General features: G+C 39.4%; 1 protein-coding gene across 3 annotated transcripts in view; it reads left to right on the forward strand.

Moving 5' to 3' along the window:
• Nucleotides 1-17062, forward strand: part of nalcn (sodium leak channel, non-selective) — a 64037-nt gene extending 46975 nt beyond the window's left edge. For all 3 annotated transcript variants that reach the window (XM_006788152.2, XM_035906797.2, XM_035906798.2), the window contains exons 19-46: nt 743-884; nt 1047-1120; nt 2759-2860; nt 2956-3025; nt 3212-3303; nt 3456-3578; nt 3731-3787; nt 4299-4419; nt 4498-4629; nt 5130-5297; nt 6413-6517; nt 6944-7050; nt 7132-7252; nt 7352-7450; nt 7750-7843; nt 10123-10229; nt 10389-10466; nt 10556-10675; nt 10769-10837; nt 10941-11089; nt 11256-11349; nt 11693-11825; nt 13441-13556; nt 13993-14150; nt 15212-15362; nt 15477-15626; nt 15763-15880; nt 16172-17062. In XM_006788152.2, the coding sequence (XP_006788215.1) occupies nt 743-884; nt 1047-1120; nt 2759-2860; nt 2956-3025; nt 3212-3303; nt 3456-3578; nt 3731-3787; nt 4299-4419; nt 4498-4629; nt 5130-5297; nt 6413-6517; nt 6944-7050; nt 7132-7252; nt 7352-7450; nt 7750-7843; nt 10123-10229; nt 10389-10466; nt 10556-10675; nt 10769-10837; nt 10941-11089; nt 11256-11349; nt 11693-11825; nt 13441-13556; nt 13993-14150; nt 15212-15362; nt 15477-15626; nt 15763-15880; nt 16172-16314 (3193 nt within the window). In that variant the 3' untranslated portion in view covers nt 16315-17062. The remainder of the gene's footprint in view (nt 1-742; nt 885-1046; nt 1121-2758; nt 2861-2955; nt 3026-3211; nt 3304-3455; nt 3579-3730; nt 3788-4298; nt 4420-4497; nt 4630-5129; nt 5298-6412; nt 6518-6943; nt 7051-7131; nt 7253-7351; nt 7451-7749; nt 7844-10122; nt 10230-10388; nt 10467-10555; nt 10676-10768; nt 10838-10940; nt 11090-11255; nt 11350-11692; nt 11826-13440; nt 13557-13992; nt 14151-15211; nt 15363-15476; nt 15627-15762; nt 15881-16171) is intronic.
• The last annotated feature ends 299 nt before the right edge of the window (nt 17063-17361 follow it).

A 17361-nucleotide genomic window follows, 5' to 3' on the forward strand; every position in this document is an offset into this window, starting at 1 on the left:
GTTTAAAGTGAGCTAGATTAAATATAGGGACAATGTTATGTTAAGTAGTAATTCTCAGTGTGGGTTTTAACAGAGACCACCAAAGATGTGAAGCTTTTGAATTCCACCAGTAGTTTCCATCCATCCATCCATCCATCCATTCGCTTCCGCTTATCCTTTTCAGGGTCGCGGGGGGCACTGGAACCTATCCCAGCTGTCATAGGGCGAGAGGCGGGGTACACCCTGGACAGGTCGCCAGTCTGTCGCAGGGCCAACACACAGGGACAGACAACCATTTGCGCTCACATCCACTCCTAATGGCAATTTGGATTTTCCAATTAACCTATCCCCACGTCCCCCCCAGTTTCCAGACATTATGCAAACAAAGTAAAAAGTAACGTTTTCATTCCTGCTCCTAGTTTAAAGCAGCTATTTGGTCATTTGCAAAACAGACTTTTTATGTTCTGCAGCCTTTAGCGGTAAAACTGAACTATATTTGACGCAAAGTCCGGCTCATAATTTAGCTTTATTGTTTAGTTGCCGAGTAGCGCAGGGCCGAGTCTTTCACCCAAAAGAAATCTCCCTCTGCAGCCCATCTGCTAAGAGCTTCTACTGCAGCTGAATTTGCACTGATGTAATTATGCGTCTAAGATAAGCTTTGTAAATTTGTGATCGTCTACTTCTGAATATTGATTTCTTTAGGGGGACACCGTACATTTACATTCCTGATGTTTCTGTGCGTGCTGTTTGTCGTGTACTTTAGGGAGAGTTTTATGAAGCAGTTCATCGATCGTCAGCAACAGGATACCAGCTGTCTGTTCCGGCGTCTCCCCTCCGCTTCATCCTCCTCTTGTGACCACTCCAAACGCTCAGCAATTGAAGACAACAAATATATTGACCAAAAGGTGCTTTCACAGACTTCTTTGCCTGCTCGCTTACATGCTATTCTTTTCTTTGTCTCTGTGACTGTAAATATACAGCAAAATGAAGCAGATTGCCACGTTGTACCTAATATTTACAGCTGTGTAGGTTGTTTTTTTTTTTTTTAACTGACCGTGCTTTCTTAGCTTCGAAGGTCAATATTTAGCATCCGAGCTCGTAACCTTCTGGAGAAAGAAACTACAATCAATAAAATCCTACGGTAAGACACGACTACACCTGAGTAATTGTGACAAACTGTGCTAAATTTGATTAATACACGTATCGTACGCCAGCTCGCGCATCACAGTGAGGATATTAATATGCTGCAATAAACTTATATTTCTGTAACATCTGTAACATTTCTGTAACAGAAATATAAGTTACATTAAACTATAATGTAACTTATATTTCTGTAACATGTTCACGTTTCATCCGCCTCTGTTCTAAATTTAACCTGCGCATACAGACATCTTCTGACCATCTACTCCCTGCTTTTAGGCAATCAGTTATTTGCATGTTTTTGTTTTTTTACAGTAATTCATACACTTTCAGTTTTGTACCTTCCTTAAAGACTTGAGTTAAATGTGTTTACAATGCATTATCCATAGTCATAAAAATGCATCGTGGGCTCTGTGTGGGTGAAACTAATAATGTGTGTACATATTAGGTGTAGCTCTGCCACAGCAGCACTCTTGTATTGTTAATGCTTCTCTCTGTTTTTTTTTGTTTTGTTTTGTTTTATTCAGCACACACACACACAGACGCACACACAGGCCCACTTCAGACTCATTTACTGTTGCGATGAAGTAAATGGATAATTTGCTGTTCAGCATGGCAGAGCTGGCACTAAGTGCAGATTAGCTTGCCGGCACCGTGTCCAATCCGTCCCCCCTCCCCTTCCATTCCAATATTCTGTCAGTCTGAAAGATAGACAGCTTATCAGTAGTCATAACACGATCTGTCTGGCCAGCCATCCTCCACACAAGCACACAATTAGGCTCACATACCAGCATAGTCAAACACACGCGCAGTCCAGCATACGCAGGAATTCATGCGTGCTTATTGCCAGTAAACAAGCAATCGCTCAGAGTCTCCATAAATGATTAAAGTACACACATTGCTGGTGCCACAATGTCATTAGCTCTGTTCTGGTACATGGCTCTGCTGTTAGTCAGAACAGACAGTAATGATCAGAGTCTCTCTCTCACTCACACACACACAAACACTGACTAATGGAATGATTCAAACCAGTTTCACAATGGTAGACTGGGTTACTACAGTACTCTTATGGTTCCAGACTGACAAAAGCCAGAGATGACTTGTTACACTAAAAGATGGACAAGAGCTAACTATCTTGTCACACTAGGGGTGGGAATTCTAGTGCAACTTATGATATTTTGATATCACGATATGCTACAACAACACAGCGTTTCTTAGGTACTTGCAAGGCAGTTATGAATGAGTAACTAAAGAAGGGGAAAATACTCTTAAAAAGGCAAAAGTGTATTTATTGGCAGCACTGTGGTGTCAGTGTGTGTCTGTACTGAGCATTATTTAATAGGAAATTTAGTTACTTCTCTAATATTATGCCCCCCACTGTCAGTAATAGCTGCCATTTTCCTGTCCTTTGAGTTTCTTCCTCTTCACTGCAAGCTGATTAGCTTCAATTAACTGTACCCTCATTCACTGGATAAACAGCACCGTCTGGAATCATGAACTAGTGACTCTGGTGAAGGACCATGTTTAGAGCATCTACATGTCTTTATAAAAAATTGGTACTTGATAACAAGAGGTAGCAAGGCAGTTTTATTGATATTGCATTATGATTAACAAGCTGTATTGTGTCTGTGTTTCCAAGCGCTTGCACAACACAGCGGATACAAAGTGGATCTTTTGAAGGCCAGCCTGCCAAAGAACGCTCCATACTCAGTGTCCAGCATCATGTGCGGCAAGAGCGCAGGTCTGACGTACACTTTGATGCACAGACAGAAACTTAGACACTTGTGCTTTACTGTCGAGACCTTGTATCTTATGGTCTGCTTTTTGCGTCTGCAGATCTCTGCGGCATGGTTCAACTAGTCAGAGGATCAGCCGAGGGAAATCGCTGGAGACTCTCACTCAGGATGTCAGTACAAAGTCATGTTCCAGCACATACTTTGCACTAGGCTTGTTTGTTGCCAGATAAAGCGCTTCTGATTCTATGGTCCTTAAAAATATATTTCAGTATATGCAAGAAGTGTAAGAAGATGACAGGGAATTTCTGTAATAAAAAAATGAGTCATATATATTGTCTACTTTTTTCTTTCCCCAGCATTCCAGCACAGTGCGTTATCGTAATGCCCAGAGAGAGGATAGCGAGATCAAGATGATCCAAGAAAAGAAAGAACAAGCTGAAATGAAAAGGTTTTCACACACAATATTATAATTATGTTAAATCAAGTTCTTCACCAAAAAGTAACTCAGTTATGTATGGCTAAACAATGGTTTATTCTCTGACGTGATTGATATGAAGTCACTGGTATTTTCTCCACGTCTTTGCTTGTGTGGCTGAGCAGGAAGGTTCAGGAGGAGGAGCTGAGGGAGAACCATCCTTACTTCGATAAGCCTCTTTTTATCGTGGGGCGTGAGCACCGTTTCAGGAACTTCTGCAGGATGATTGTTCGAGCTCGCTTCAATGCGTAAGACTGGTCTTAAATCTAAACTAACAGACACACACACATACAGTGTTTATATGAATGTTTGTAGTAAGAAAATGTTTTGAACCTTATGTTTTCTGTCTGTCTGTATGTTTTTTGTGTGTTTTTTTGTTTTTCTATGACTTCATATGTAGATCAAAAACTGATCCAATAACTGGAGCAGTGAAGAACACCAAATACCACCAGCTGTAGTAAGTGTGATGAATTATTGATTGCCTGACTCTCCATCGATCTGTTCATTGTGCAACAGTGGAATACTCATTAATTCTGTGGCTTATTATTTGTCTGTTGTGCTTCCCCAAACTGTGGTAAGGAATGAAAATTGTGAAGTGAAGAGCTGTGAAATATATTTCACCCATTATGCAGCCTGATAGTAATTCAGCCGAGCAGAGAAACTGATTACTGAAGTGAGAAGCAGAGCAGTCCTTTGTATCAGATACCGTTGGTGCCTGGGGACATCTTGCTGTAAAACAGATCGGCCTGCTCACACGTACACACAGACACACACACACTAAGATTTATTCGCTCTCACTTTCTGATACCTTTCCCCGCTCATCCTTGTTCTCTCTTTGTCTTGCCGTACCTATCTTTTTTTATATTGTATTAGTAGCCTCGAGCAAACCAAATTGCTCTCTTGGCCTACTTACTGTATACCAAACCTACTTTTTCTTTGCGTGAAATCTGATGTGCGTTTCCCTGCAGTGATCTTCTGGGCTTAGTCACCTATCTGGACTGGGTTATGATTGTTGTGACCATCTGCTCTTGCATCTCCATGATGTTCGAATCCCCCTTCACCAGGGTTATGCACGCCCCCACCCTTCAGGTATTAAAAAGATGACTGATGGTTCATGAACAGTCAAGCGCAGGGATAAATGCACTAAACCAGTGGCGTCCGTTTCAGATTGGGGAGTATGTATTTGTGATCTTCATGAGCATTGAGCTCAACCTGAAGATCATGGCCGACGGTCTGTTCTTCACCCCGACAGCTGTCATCAGAGACTTTGGAGGCGTCATGGACATCTTTATCTATCTTGTGAGAAATCTAATATAAATATTGCTTCATCGTGTTTTTCCATTTAGCCGAGTGAGGGTACATAGACCAAATGCAAAAATATTATGCATTTTTGTTTGCTATTAACTATTATAGGAATATTTTGGACCTTTTAGGAGCCCCCTTCATTTAACATTCATATGACTTTCCAGAAAACTAGTGTTATGCAGTAACCATATAAATCAAAAACTGTATCCAGTTTTAGTGCCTTACTATCATGATTTTTTTTTAAAGTTGCCGTTTTGATGTGAAATAGAAGTGGTCAATAGAAGAAATATTTTATGCTGAATGTTATTCAGGCTTCAAAGTTGGAGAGTCTTTGGTATGGGTTCAGTAGATCAGGTCTGTCGAATGTTTAGTACTGAGAGAAATGAAAAGAGAATGGATAGTTTCAGTGTTGTTGTTGGAAACTAAAATATGAACCATGTTGCTGTAAAATCAGTAGGATGCTATTCATGCTTGCTTTGCTGTGTTCGCTGTAGGTGAGTCTGATCTTTCTGTGCTGGCTACCTCCTGACGTTCCTCCTGAGTCTGGGGCTCAGCTGCTGATGATGCTGCGCTGCCTGCGTCCGCTCAGGATCTTCAAGCTGGTACCCCAGATGAGGAAGGTGGTGCGGGAGGTTCTCAAAGGATTCAAGGAGATTTTTCTGGTTAGCACCTGTTTGCATTTTCTACCTGTGTGTGGCAGAGTGTGTGATTTTTTTTTTTTTGTAATATACCAGATAACAAGACAAATAGATTATTTTATCTACAGTAGCTGCAGATTATTGTTTTTTATTAATGAGGGAAACAAAATAAAAACCTTCTTGTGAATTTCGATTAATATACCTCAGTCTTCTCTTACAGGACTTACTATTTTTGCAGGAGAACTATTTAAATAGGGTTCAAATATTTGTTTAAATGAAAATGAACTTTTCTTACCTTAAACTTGATACCTTACCTTCAACCTGACTGCCACACTGCTTATAAAATAAAGTGACACTGCTCAGGAATTTCAGAAAACAAATGGGAAGCTGTATAAAATACAGTAAATGCAATAAAGGAAATAAAGACACAATACAGTGCTTTGAAGATCATAATGCACAGCATGTCGAACAGAAACATTTTTTTGGTACCAATCTGTAAATAATAAACAGTTTGAACTTGATGACGTCAACATCAAGAAGGATTTTTACGTCATTTCAGTTAAGTTGACCAACTTAACTGAAATTTCTCATCCATGGAATAATAAACAAATTTATTCTATTCTATTAATTGAAAATTAGAAAGCAAAATATTTTCCCATTCTTGCTTGTTTTAGCTGCTCAAGAGTTTGAGGTATTCCCTATTGTACTTTTTTGTTTCATATCTGCCAACTGAGACTGCAGGCGGAGTGTTTAGTACTTTTTTTTAAAAGAGTGAATTAAATAATTAATGCCCAAATTTCACATTTCTTTCTTTTAATTCATCTGATCAGTGACTTAGTGATGGCTTAACTTGCATTAGTGCTCACAGTGGCTTCTTCTTATACCCCATTATGTATACTAACCAATTTTATTACAAACTGAGCGCAAGTTTTTTCTAAACGGACAGCATGTACCAGCTTTTCTGGAAACTGAATATAGTTATACTTGTGTTACAATGTTATAGTTACAAGAAATGTGCTGTAGTTATTGATTTTTACTCTGTCTGATTGATTTTCCTGACGGAGGTTTCTACATCCACTGCTCTCATACTTGGATTATGTTCAACTTGTGTCTTAAATTCCTGATTGATTTTTCTGCAGGTTTCCATTCTGCTCCTCACGCTGATGCTGGTGTTCGCAAGCTTTGGAGTTCAACTGTTTGCCGGAAAGCTTGCCAAGTGCAACGACCCCAGTGTTCTTAAACGGGTACAGCAAGAAACAGTCTCCTCACTGACCCACTGTTCTACACTTCCTGCAGAGAACTACAAGCTGAATAAGTAGAAGGGGCCTCCCCAGTCAAATCAATAAACCAGTGTTTCCTTTTATCCTATTTTTTTAACAACAGTCCACACGCTTTTTTCAGCTTGTGCTAGAACAAAACCTTTTATTTTATAAACAGTTGTTCCAAGATAATTGACTATATCTAGAAAAGTATTTCTTATTTAATTTAAATGCAAGGGCTTTTTATTTAAGTCTACTGTAATGCACTAGACTTCATTATTGTGAAAGTCTTCGGGTATATTATTTTCATAAATCATGAATCCAAAAATAGCCCTTTTCTTCCATTTCATTTAATGTTCTGATTATTGTTCCTTTCTGTGTTTTGCTGTTAAACTTTGTGGCCTGTCACAGGAGGATTGTCACGGGATATTCCGAATAAACGTCAGTGTTTCCAGAAATCTGAACCTGAAACTGAAGCCTGGAGAAAAGAAACCAGGTTTCTGGGTACCACGGGTCTGGTAAGACTTGTTTTTCTGCTTTGTGTGTGCATTTGTTTTTGCACAGCCAGTCATTAATGCACACATTATGACCTCTTCTAGGGCCAATCCACGAAATTTTAATTTTGACAATGTGGGAAATGCCATGCTGGCTCTGTTTGAAGTGCTCTCACTAAAAGGGTGGGTGGAGGTCCGAGATGTCATTATTCACCGTGTTGGACCGGTACTGATCCTTAACTTTTTATATAACAATGAATTTTCTCGTTTTATACCTGCAGTGTGTCAGCTGCTCTACACATTTTCTAACTCTTTGTGTCTACAGATCCATGGCATCTACATTCATGTCTTTGTGTTTCTGGGATGTATGATTGGACTCACTCTGTTTGTGGGTGTTGTCATTGCAAACTTCAATGAGAACAAGGTAAGAGCCGTACTGCATATACATTATAGTAGATACACCTTCTTGCCTTTTATTGCCTACCACCATACTGTGTGGTATGTGGGGCATTATGGTGTCACTCTGACCACTAGTTAAACAAAACTGGCCAATTAAAATGCATCTTGTTTTAGATTTTTGTGAGGCGTGTTTCCCTGTTGTTTGGCATCAGATAGAATAGTGCAACACAAATTAAACCTGGTGATGGTGCAGTTATGTGGTACTCCTTCTAGGCCTCTAGGCTTGCAACCACGAGGAGTTAAGATTGTGTCTCATCTCAACAGGGTACTGCTCTGCTAACAGTGGACCAGAGAAGATGGGAGGATCTGAAGAGTCGATTGAAAATAGCCCAACCTCTACACCTACCCCCTCGCCCAGGTTTGAGTGTACATAATAAAATAACATAATACATTTCACCAATGGTTTGCAAAACACAGCTGCAGGCAGCAATAAGAGAACCAAGAAATAGGAACATTTTTTTAAATATACTTTTTTTGCAACATCCCCCAGTGACTGTGTGCAAAACCTGGTAACCAACTACAAGTAACGTCTTACTACTCTGCCATAACAAGTCACGTTTTGGGGATCAAATAGTTTTTTCACTCAATGACAGGCAAATCAATTTCTAACTTTTATGCAATGTCTTCCCCCAATCACAGTTTTGGTAAACTCTTTTATTACAGCAGTTAAAAAAAGGTTAAAATAGTGAAACATTACAGTTAAAACAAAACTGACTAACTAGCACATCGCACATATAAGATGGCATTAAGTGGCTCAGCATGACAGTGTTATTCATATGTGACCCGCAACAGCACTGGAACTCTCCGTCACTGAATTACATGTCATTGCTTTCTTTTGCTGCCTGCAAGCGGAAATATTTGTTCAGACTTTATCTGCTTTTCCTACCTGAGTTGAAGAAAACTGCCAGCTTTATTACAAAGTAAAATCATGCGGCTGCTCTTCCTTTAGTGATTAGAGTCATGAGAACAGTAGAAGTGCCTCAGAGGCAGTGTGGGAAATGGCCTGTTAGTACAGTTGAGGCTGAGAGCTAACAGAAAATCAATCGCTAAAGTTTTAGTCATCACCGCCGCTTATTCCAGCACCATCAACCTGACTTTGATCCTCATCCAAAGGTCTTCAGTGCAGGCACCACTCACTCACTCACTACCCGTGGTTCATTAAAACACTGAGCTGGTCTGTGCTCACACAGTCACATCCAAAGTACTTACAAACACTCTTTGTGGCCAGCAGTCATATAGTATATAGACTCACAACCTGCAAATTTCATTGTTTGATTTTCCTTGTTTTTTCATTTGATATTAAATGATCCTTGAAAGTGGGCAAGAGAAACCACTATATAATATTTAGGAGATTATATTTTTGAAATATGATGCTTAAGTAGGTTAAAAGTGTCTGACAAACACAACACGTCATGCCACTAAAGAAACAGCTGAGAAACAAAGGCATTGATGTTTATCAGTCTGGAAAGAGTTACAAAGCCATTTCTAAGGCTTTGGGACTCCAATGAACAACGATGAGAGCCATTATCCACAAATGGAGGAAACTTGGAACAGTGGTGAGCGTTCCCAGGATTAACCTATCAAATTATTCCAAGAGCCCATCAACACCTCATCCAGGAGGTCGCAAAATAACCCAGAACAACATCTGAAGAACTGCAGGCCTTACCTGCCTCAGTTAAGGTCACAGTGCATGTTTCATCAATAAGAAAGAGAGTGGGCAAAAATGGCCTCAGTGGAACAATCCAACTCAAATATTCTGTCGACTGATGAGAAAAAAGTGTGACTTTTTGGAAGGTTGGAGTCCCGTTACGTCTGGTGTAAAATGAACAGCATTTCAAAGAATAGTCAGCTAACAGTGAAACATGCTGGTGGGGCTTCCTTGCTGCCTCATGATGCTGTCATTGATGAAATCATGAATTTTGCTCTCTAACGGAAGATCCTGTAGGAGAATGTCCGGCAATCAGTTCATACCCTGAAGTTCAAGCACACATTGGGTAATGCAGGAGGACGATCTCTTAATGACTCAAAAAAAAGACAAAACAAAATGAAGGTTTTGGAGTGACCCGATCAAAGATCGTCTGATTGAGATGTTTGGCATGACCTTTAACATGCCGTTCATGCTCAAAAACCCTCCAGTGTGTCTGAATTAAACAATTCTACAAAGAGGAGTTGGCCAAAGTGATCTGAAAGGCTCATAGAATAAAAGTCGCAAAGACACTGCATTCAGACTATGAATGTACTCTGCCTTAGATAACTTAGATTTGATAAGATTAGAAAGGTTTTCTAAATAGGATCAACATTTTGGTTCATAGAAGTGCAAAAGCTGCTGTTTGAGACAGCCTGTCAGCCTGTCTATAAAACTTGCCAAATTCACAAAAACTTAAGCATGTCGGCATGTTTTTCCCTTTATCTACTTGAATAAATATGCTGCACTAAAGTCTCATTGGCCAGGTAATAATAATCGAACAGTCTATGAGTGCCATCTGTTGGACAGTAGGGGTTACTACTGAAAGTTAAATCAATACAAGAGCCTTTTCAGACATTTATAACTGATCACTGATGATCAAAAATGCCACAATTCTCCAAAATCGTTGTTTAGGTTTCACTGAATTTTTTGCTTTCTTTTGTGCTTGACAGAGAATGGAGGTTTCCGGGCCAAGATGTACGACATTACTCAGCATCCCTTCTTCAAACGGGGCATTGCTGTGCTGGTACTGGCACAGTCTGTCCTCCTCTCAGTCAAGGTAACGCCTCATCTAACAGTATATGACGCCGTGTTACCTGAGTGTGCTTCTAATTGTCTTTGTTCAGTTTACACTCTCAGCTGGCTTTTTAATTATCGCAGATGTGAACGCAATTTTATATGTATGAACTGACGTCGGTCTTTTTGTGTTTTTCCTCAGTGGAATGTAGGTGATGACGGCGTAACATTTCCCCTTGCCACTATGTCTGTAGTTTTTACCTTCATATTCGTCCTGGAGGTGAGCCTGTTTTGGGGGGGGGGATGGGTGGGGTATTTGTAATGTACCTGAGTGGCTTTATTTACTTTATTGCTGCTGTTGTTTTATAGGTGACAATGAAGCTGATAGCCATGTCCCCCGCTGGTTACTGGCAGAGTCGACGAAATCGGTATGACCTCCTGGTTACATCGCTGGGTGTCATCTGGATTGTTCTGCACTTTTCCTTACTGGTTAGAAAAATCTGTTAAAGAAATTCAAATTCAGTCAGTATTATTGATTTTTTTTCACTACAGCTAAAATTACTGTACAATTTCCTACTACAGAATGCGTACACCTACATGATGGGCACATGTGTGATTGTCTTCAGGTTCTTCACAATATGCGGGAAACATGTGAGTACATTAGTCAACAAAAAAGATAAAGTACTTTATCCAAATAGATTTTCTGGTGTAGAAATAAAATTCTGCTTTTTCACCTTTGTGTACGATCTTAAAGGTGACACTAAAGATGCTGCTGCTCACTGTAGTCGTCAGCATGTACAAGAGCTTCTTCATCATCGTGGGGATGTTTCTCCTTCTTCTCTGCTATGCATTTGCTGGAGTTGTTCTCTTCGGAACCGTCAAATACGGAGAGAACATAAACCGGTAATCATTGCTTTTCCGATCTTTATTATGAATGGGACTAATAAAAGTATCTTATTATTATTATTATTACTATTTTTTCAATAAACAATACAGGATGTAAGCAGCGGGTACAGTAAAGGAGTTCTTTACACAGTTGTGTCAGTGTGTCTATCTCCTTCAATCGCAGGCATGCCAACTTCTCCACAGCAGGCAAGGCTATCACTGTTCTCTTCCGTATTGTCACAGGAGAAGATTGGAATAAAATCATGCATGACTGCATGGTAAGATGGGCTGCAGGTCCAGTGCACTTCCCCATAGACAAATGTGAAGTGGTTTCTGAGGCCATTTCAGTGCAGTAGGAGGATTTGATTGTTGTCTTTAGTGCTCACAGCATAATATTGTGGTTTCTTCTTTATATTTCTATTATTTGGCCATACCCCACTGATCTCAATGTTGCAGTTCTTCTTGAACCACTTTATTAAAAAAACAAAAAAGAGGACCAGTGGACACTGTTAATATTAGCCATATAAGTAAATAAGAAAACATGTTTAACATGGTTTCTTAGAATATTTGATTTTTGTTTTAATATCTGTTGGTTGATGCAATTTTTTTCCCCCTCCCCAGGTGCAACCACCATTTTGCACCCCAGATAAACATCGCTACTGGGAGACGGACTGTGGCAACTATGCTGGAGCACTTATATACTTCTGCTCTTTCTATGTCATTATAGCCTACATCATGCTCAACCTTCTTGTAGGTCAGTCAATGTTTTGTTATTTATAACCTTGTAATGTCATCTTATTGACTCACCTTTAATTGTCGGGTCCAAACACTAGGTAACTTGTTATATTTTATGATTTGATTTGGGTTAGTACAGTTTAGTTTAGTTTAGGCAAAAGGATAATGATATCGATATAAACTAGAAAATGTATTTTCTGAAGAAACTGCAGTGCGAATGCTGATAGCTGAATGTTTTAAGCTGAAATGACATAAATGCTGAATTTAAGTTAAACATGTTGAATGAGATTAAAAATACAGAAATTTTCCCCTGAAAACAAAAGTTCAGACGTTCACACAGATGAAGTTGAAAAGTAGGTGAACATGTTTAACCTCCTAAGACCCGAACTCTTCCACAACATGCATTTTTAATTTCTCCTTGATATTTGGGCATATTGAGGCCCAATTAATGTAAAAACAAAGAATTACCGGATTTTTTTTAAAGAAAAAAAAAGGCCACATATGAGGATATTTGTTAAAAATTTTGATAGAACAGTAGCAGTATAATGTCCTCGTAAGTAGAAATCAGGCCCATGTTGAGCAAAATTGAGTACTTTGGTCTAAATAATCCAAAATGTGACGTCCACATATGTGGACGCCAGGTCCTAGGAGGTTAAAATGTAAATTAGAAAAAGCTGACTAATGACAAAAGAAAAGTTAGAATCAGAAAACATCTGAATGACAGGAGCGATTTAATAAGTGGGGTCTTTCCTGCTGTTATATGGGTCGATTAGAAGGTTATCCCTCTACTTGGATTCACACAGTTCAAAAAGTTTACTTCTCTGAGCATTGAAAGACACGCTGTTGGAAAGAGAACGACGATGGCCACGTTTTGAGGGTAAAATGAAGGCTGCAGAGCAAACACTGTGCACACAGCAGCAGTTGAAAGAAGTTTTTAAGATTAATCTTAGCATAAAAAATAGCATGAAACTTAACCTGGAACTGAAGAAAAAGTATAACAGATATTAAAAAGATAAATACAAGCTGAAAAGTCCAAGGTCTTGGCTTCGTTTTAAAGTTTGAATGGTGGCTCTAGGTCAACAAATGTGGAAGTAGTTAGAGTTGAAAAATGAGTAAGTTGAATGAGAATTTGAATATTGAAATACATTGTAAAATTTTGTTGAATAAAGTTGAATAATTTAAAAAAATATAAAAATTAAAAATGAGAAAAATAGAAGCAGTCATGTCCAAAAGAGGAGGAATCTAACGGTGGTTGAATGGTTTTTCTAAGTTGAACAGTGTTGAAGATGATATATGCCAAAAACGTACGGAATATGAAATAATAATAATAAAGATTTGAAGAACAATACTGTGAATGCTTTTCAGCATTCACACTAACTAGAAAAACATCTTCAAAACTCAAACAGTGCTTGAAAATAAACCCAGCGGCACAAGCGGCTGCTGTTCAGAACATCCCAGAATAGTGCAGCACACACATTTGGAACTGAAGCTCTAAAATGCAGCAGGTGACTTGCATTCAGTGTTACCAAATAAAGATTTATGATGGCTGTCACAATAAAAACTCATAGATAGAGGCACTGGTATTATTGAATATTTCTCTGTGTGTGTATTAATATCTCTTTTTGTCTCTGCAGCCATCATTGTGGAGAACTTCTCTCTGTTCTACTCCACTGAGGAGGACCAGCTGCTGAGCTATAATGACCTGAGGCACTTTCAGATCATCTGGAACATGGTGGATGACAAACGGGAGGTGAGAAATTAGCAAGAGGACAGTGGGCACAGTTACCATGGCAACATCTCTGGCCATGATAAAACCATAGTTGGTGGCACATTGACTGTTATGAAGGAAAATCCTTTTTTTTTTTTTTTTTAGCTTATTGGGACACACTAGTGGCCAAATATGCTTGCTTAGAATGTCGTCCCCAGTCGCTGAGATGTCAGGTCACTTTCTGTTTGGGACCTTCATAGTTCCTTTGCTATGAAAATCAAAGGTTCATAAAATATGATTTACTTAAGGTTGTTGAAGAACTTTAGTAACAATCTTAGTAACTTTGTGAGTAAAAAATCTAACTGCAGTTGATGTCTTACAGCTTTTGAAATTTTTTTCAGACAGGATTTCAGACTTTTAAAGTTCATTGCATAATTTCTTAATTTACCCCGTGAACTGTGTGACCGTCTCTCTCCAGGGTGTAATCCCCACATCCAGGGTGAAGTTTCTGCTTCGTCTGCTCAGAGGCAGGCTGGAGGTGGACCTGGACAAAGACAAGTTGCTGTTTAAACACATGTGCTATGAGATGGAGCGACTTCACAGCGGAGGAGATGTGACCTTTCACGATGTGCTCAGGTGACTGAGATCACACATAGATGCAGAGGATTAACCCTGAAATAAATACCTTCCATTGCTAGTGGCCTGGGATAATTTAGAAATATTTTTTTTCTTTAGTAAATGTACCTGTGTCACAATGTCAAGAAAACATTCAAGAAGCATTTGTTCAATGTTTTGTTGTGTGATGCATATCATAAACTTTATATCTTAAGTGTTGCTTGCAGTTTAGAAGCTGCTTGAGTGGTGAGTAAGACTGGAAAAGCACTTTATAAATACAAGCACTTTACAGGTATGTACCTGTCTGTTGGTGCTTGTACTTAGCACCTGCAAACACTGGTGCCCACAATGTAAGAAATTAAGAGTCAATTTCTTCTGAGCCTATTGAGATTAAACTGAGACTAAAGCAGAGATCAGAAGAGGAGTTTGGGGGTCATATATACCATGTTCAATTCCACACGCATGCTTTCTGCCACTGCTTTGAATCCACTGACTAGTTTGCAAAAAACAAGTTTTGTTCCCTAAGTGTTAGTTAATATTTAATGAATATTGATTATTATAAAGGTTAGTGATCTTAGGTCTTATATGGGAAAATTTCCCTTGTCTCTGAAGCATTAATTAAGGATTGATCATACATCTTTTAATGTCAGATAGGCTCTTATTACATTCTAAATTAATCTGTAGTTCAAAATGTGTTGTAGACATTTATCAGGGAATTCTGGGCCCTGCTTTAAAGGCATAGAATATGGTCAGTATGGAAGTGTTAAACAGTAACCTAAAATTCGTATCAAAGTAATGAGTCACATTGTTTAAACCCGAATCAGGGGAGAAAAACCTCTTTTAAGTGCTTCTCATGTTTCCAGTATAAACAGTTGGCAATATAGAGAGATGCAAATTATGTCATTTTTTATATATCTGAATTTTTTAGGTCTTTTAATCAGGTGACATCACATTCACCACTTTTAATTCTACCAAATCTATAACTAAATATCTCTCTTTTCTGTATGTTCTTGCATGTGTGTGTGTGTGTGTGTGTGTGTGTGTGTGTGGTTTGTTGTTTGTGTATGTGTGTAATCGTGCAGCATGTTGTCATACCGCTCAGTGGACATAAGAAAGTCTCTCCAGCTGGAGGAGCTGTTGGCAAGGGAGCAGCTGGAGTACACCATTGAGGAAGAGGTTGCCAAGCAGACCATACGCATGTGGCTCAAGAAATGCCTCAAACGCATCCGGGCGGTTAGTGTCTTAACAGAAAACACATAGACATGCTTTGTGTTTTGTTCCCCTGCAGTATCCGCAGTATTGTAAACATGCACGACACTGACCACGAATGTATGCGTGTGTTTACAGAAGCAGCAGCAGTCGTGTAGCATCATTCACAGCCTGAGAGAGAGCCAGCAGCAGGAGCTGAACCGGTTCCTCAACCCTCCCAGCATAGAGACCACAGTGCCAAGTGAAGACCACAATGCTAACAACCCAGACAACCCCTCACAGCCTGAGGTAAAGCCCCGCATCTATACCACCACTGCATACACAGCCAACACATGCTCACAGCGTGATTTATAGCAAGCACATAATATAATCTGCGGGTGTGCGCTTGCATTGGTGAAACAAAGGATCTCTCCTCTTTGTTTAGATGAGTGGCCTCCAGCAGCTTCGGAGCCCCACGTTGTCAGACAGAGGAGGGTACAGGCAGGACTCCTCGGACCTGGGGAGACCACAGAGGAAGCTGGGACAGTGGCGGCTGCCTGCAGGTGTGTCTGCTGTAGTGTGCTATCTGCGTACTGTAAGAGGCAACATTTCTTTAGAGGGCGTTTTGTAAAAGTGAAAAGGTTGGAGCAAAGTTTTTTCCTCAAGTTTCTCTCTGTCGTGGGAAAATGAGCTTCAATGTTCTAAAAAAAGACATCACTTCATCTTGACACACTCTCGCTTACAGCGGCACGCAGTGAATGTCCAATTGTGGTGGAATTGGTAATATAACATCATAAATTACATGCAGACATCACAAGACTCAGGGTGTGAATGTCTTTGTCTTTCATTCTCAGGTCGCACGAGTGTCAAGTCTATTGTTTGCAAGATGAACCCCGTCAACGACGAGGCTTCCTCGGGGTCAGAGGTGAAGAAGTGGTGGACCCGTCAGCTGACCGTCGAGAGCGACGAGAGCGGCGATGACCTCATTGACATTTAGAGATGAGCTGCGCGGCATCCTGCGGTGTTTTATAGATGAGCTTGGAATCTTGCTGGTTGACTCCAGTTGTTTCATTTTCTCTTGCTGTAACCCGACCAATGGAAACAAAAATGTTTAGCTCTTTTTTCTGATCGAAAAGCTTGGCAGGCCGTGTGCGGAGGCTGTCAATGAGCCATCGATCCGGCAGACAGAATTTCTTTAGGTTTGGCATTGGAATGACTGTTTTTCCACAGTTTCCACTCATTATAATGAGGACTTTTTTCTATGCAGGCACATATGGTGTTAAAGATTATTCAATGACCGAGGCCATGGCGTGTAATACAAACCAAGAAGCTGCTGCTGTATGTGTTTTCTACTGTTTTATGTCAATATTTGACACTGGCCATTGTGCTGTTGCAGCTCCAGTTTCTGACATCCTTTCATGTTGATGCTTTGTCTCTGTTCTTCTGTTTTAGTCAGTGTTTTCCAATGACGTCTCTGGTGGTCTTCAGTATTACTCATATAAATGTTGATTTCCTCATAGTCACTTTATACTTAAACCAGACCTCTTGTTCTTGTTGGTGGAACAAGCTACATAAATGAAACTTTTAGATTGATGACTGTGAATGTAATTAATACATCTATCCGTATTTGTGTGGCATTAAAACGTTAACTATTTTGTAAGTTATTATAAATTCTTAGCTTTATCAAGTATTAAATTCTTCTATTAAATAAAGGCCCACACTTGTTGGGCATTTATGAGGTAAAAGACTGAGCAGACTGTTTTACTTTCCTTTACATTCAATTGCATACTTTTACAGGATACCTTTGAACAAGGCAACTTAAAGATTTATAGTTAAGTTCTTAATATAACCAGTCATTTATCTCCGTTCTTAGCAAGTTCGATTATGGGGTAAGTAACAGCATAAACCACGTAATATTCCACTATAAAATTTGAAAAGCATAAAAGCTAAAAAACTTTACATTTTTTAAAACAGTTAGGTGTCTATAATGCATGGTGTTTTAACAAAAATCAAGGCCCTTATGATTAAATATGCTGTTCACAGA

Source organism: Neolamprologus brichardi, chromosome 16 (genome assembly GCF_056152115.1).
Source record: "Neolamprologus brichardi isolate AB-2024 chromosome 16, ASM5615211v1, whole genome shotgun sequence".
NCBI classification, from domain to species: Eukaryota; Metazoa; Chordata; class Actinopteri; order Cichliformes; family Cichlidae; genus Neolamprologus; species Neolamprologus brichardi.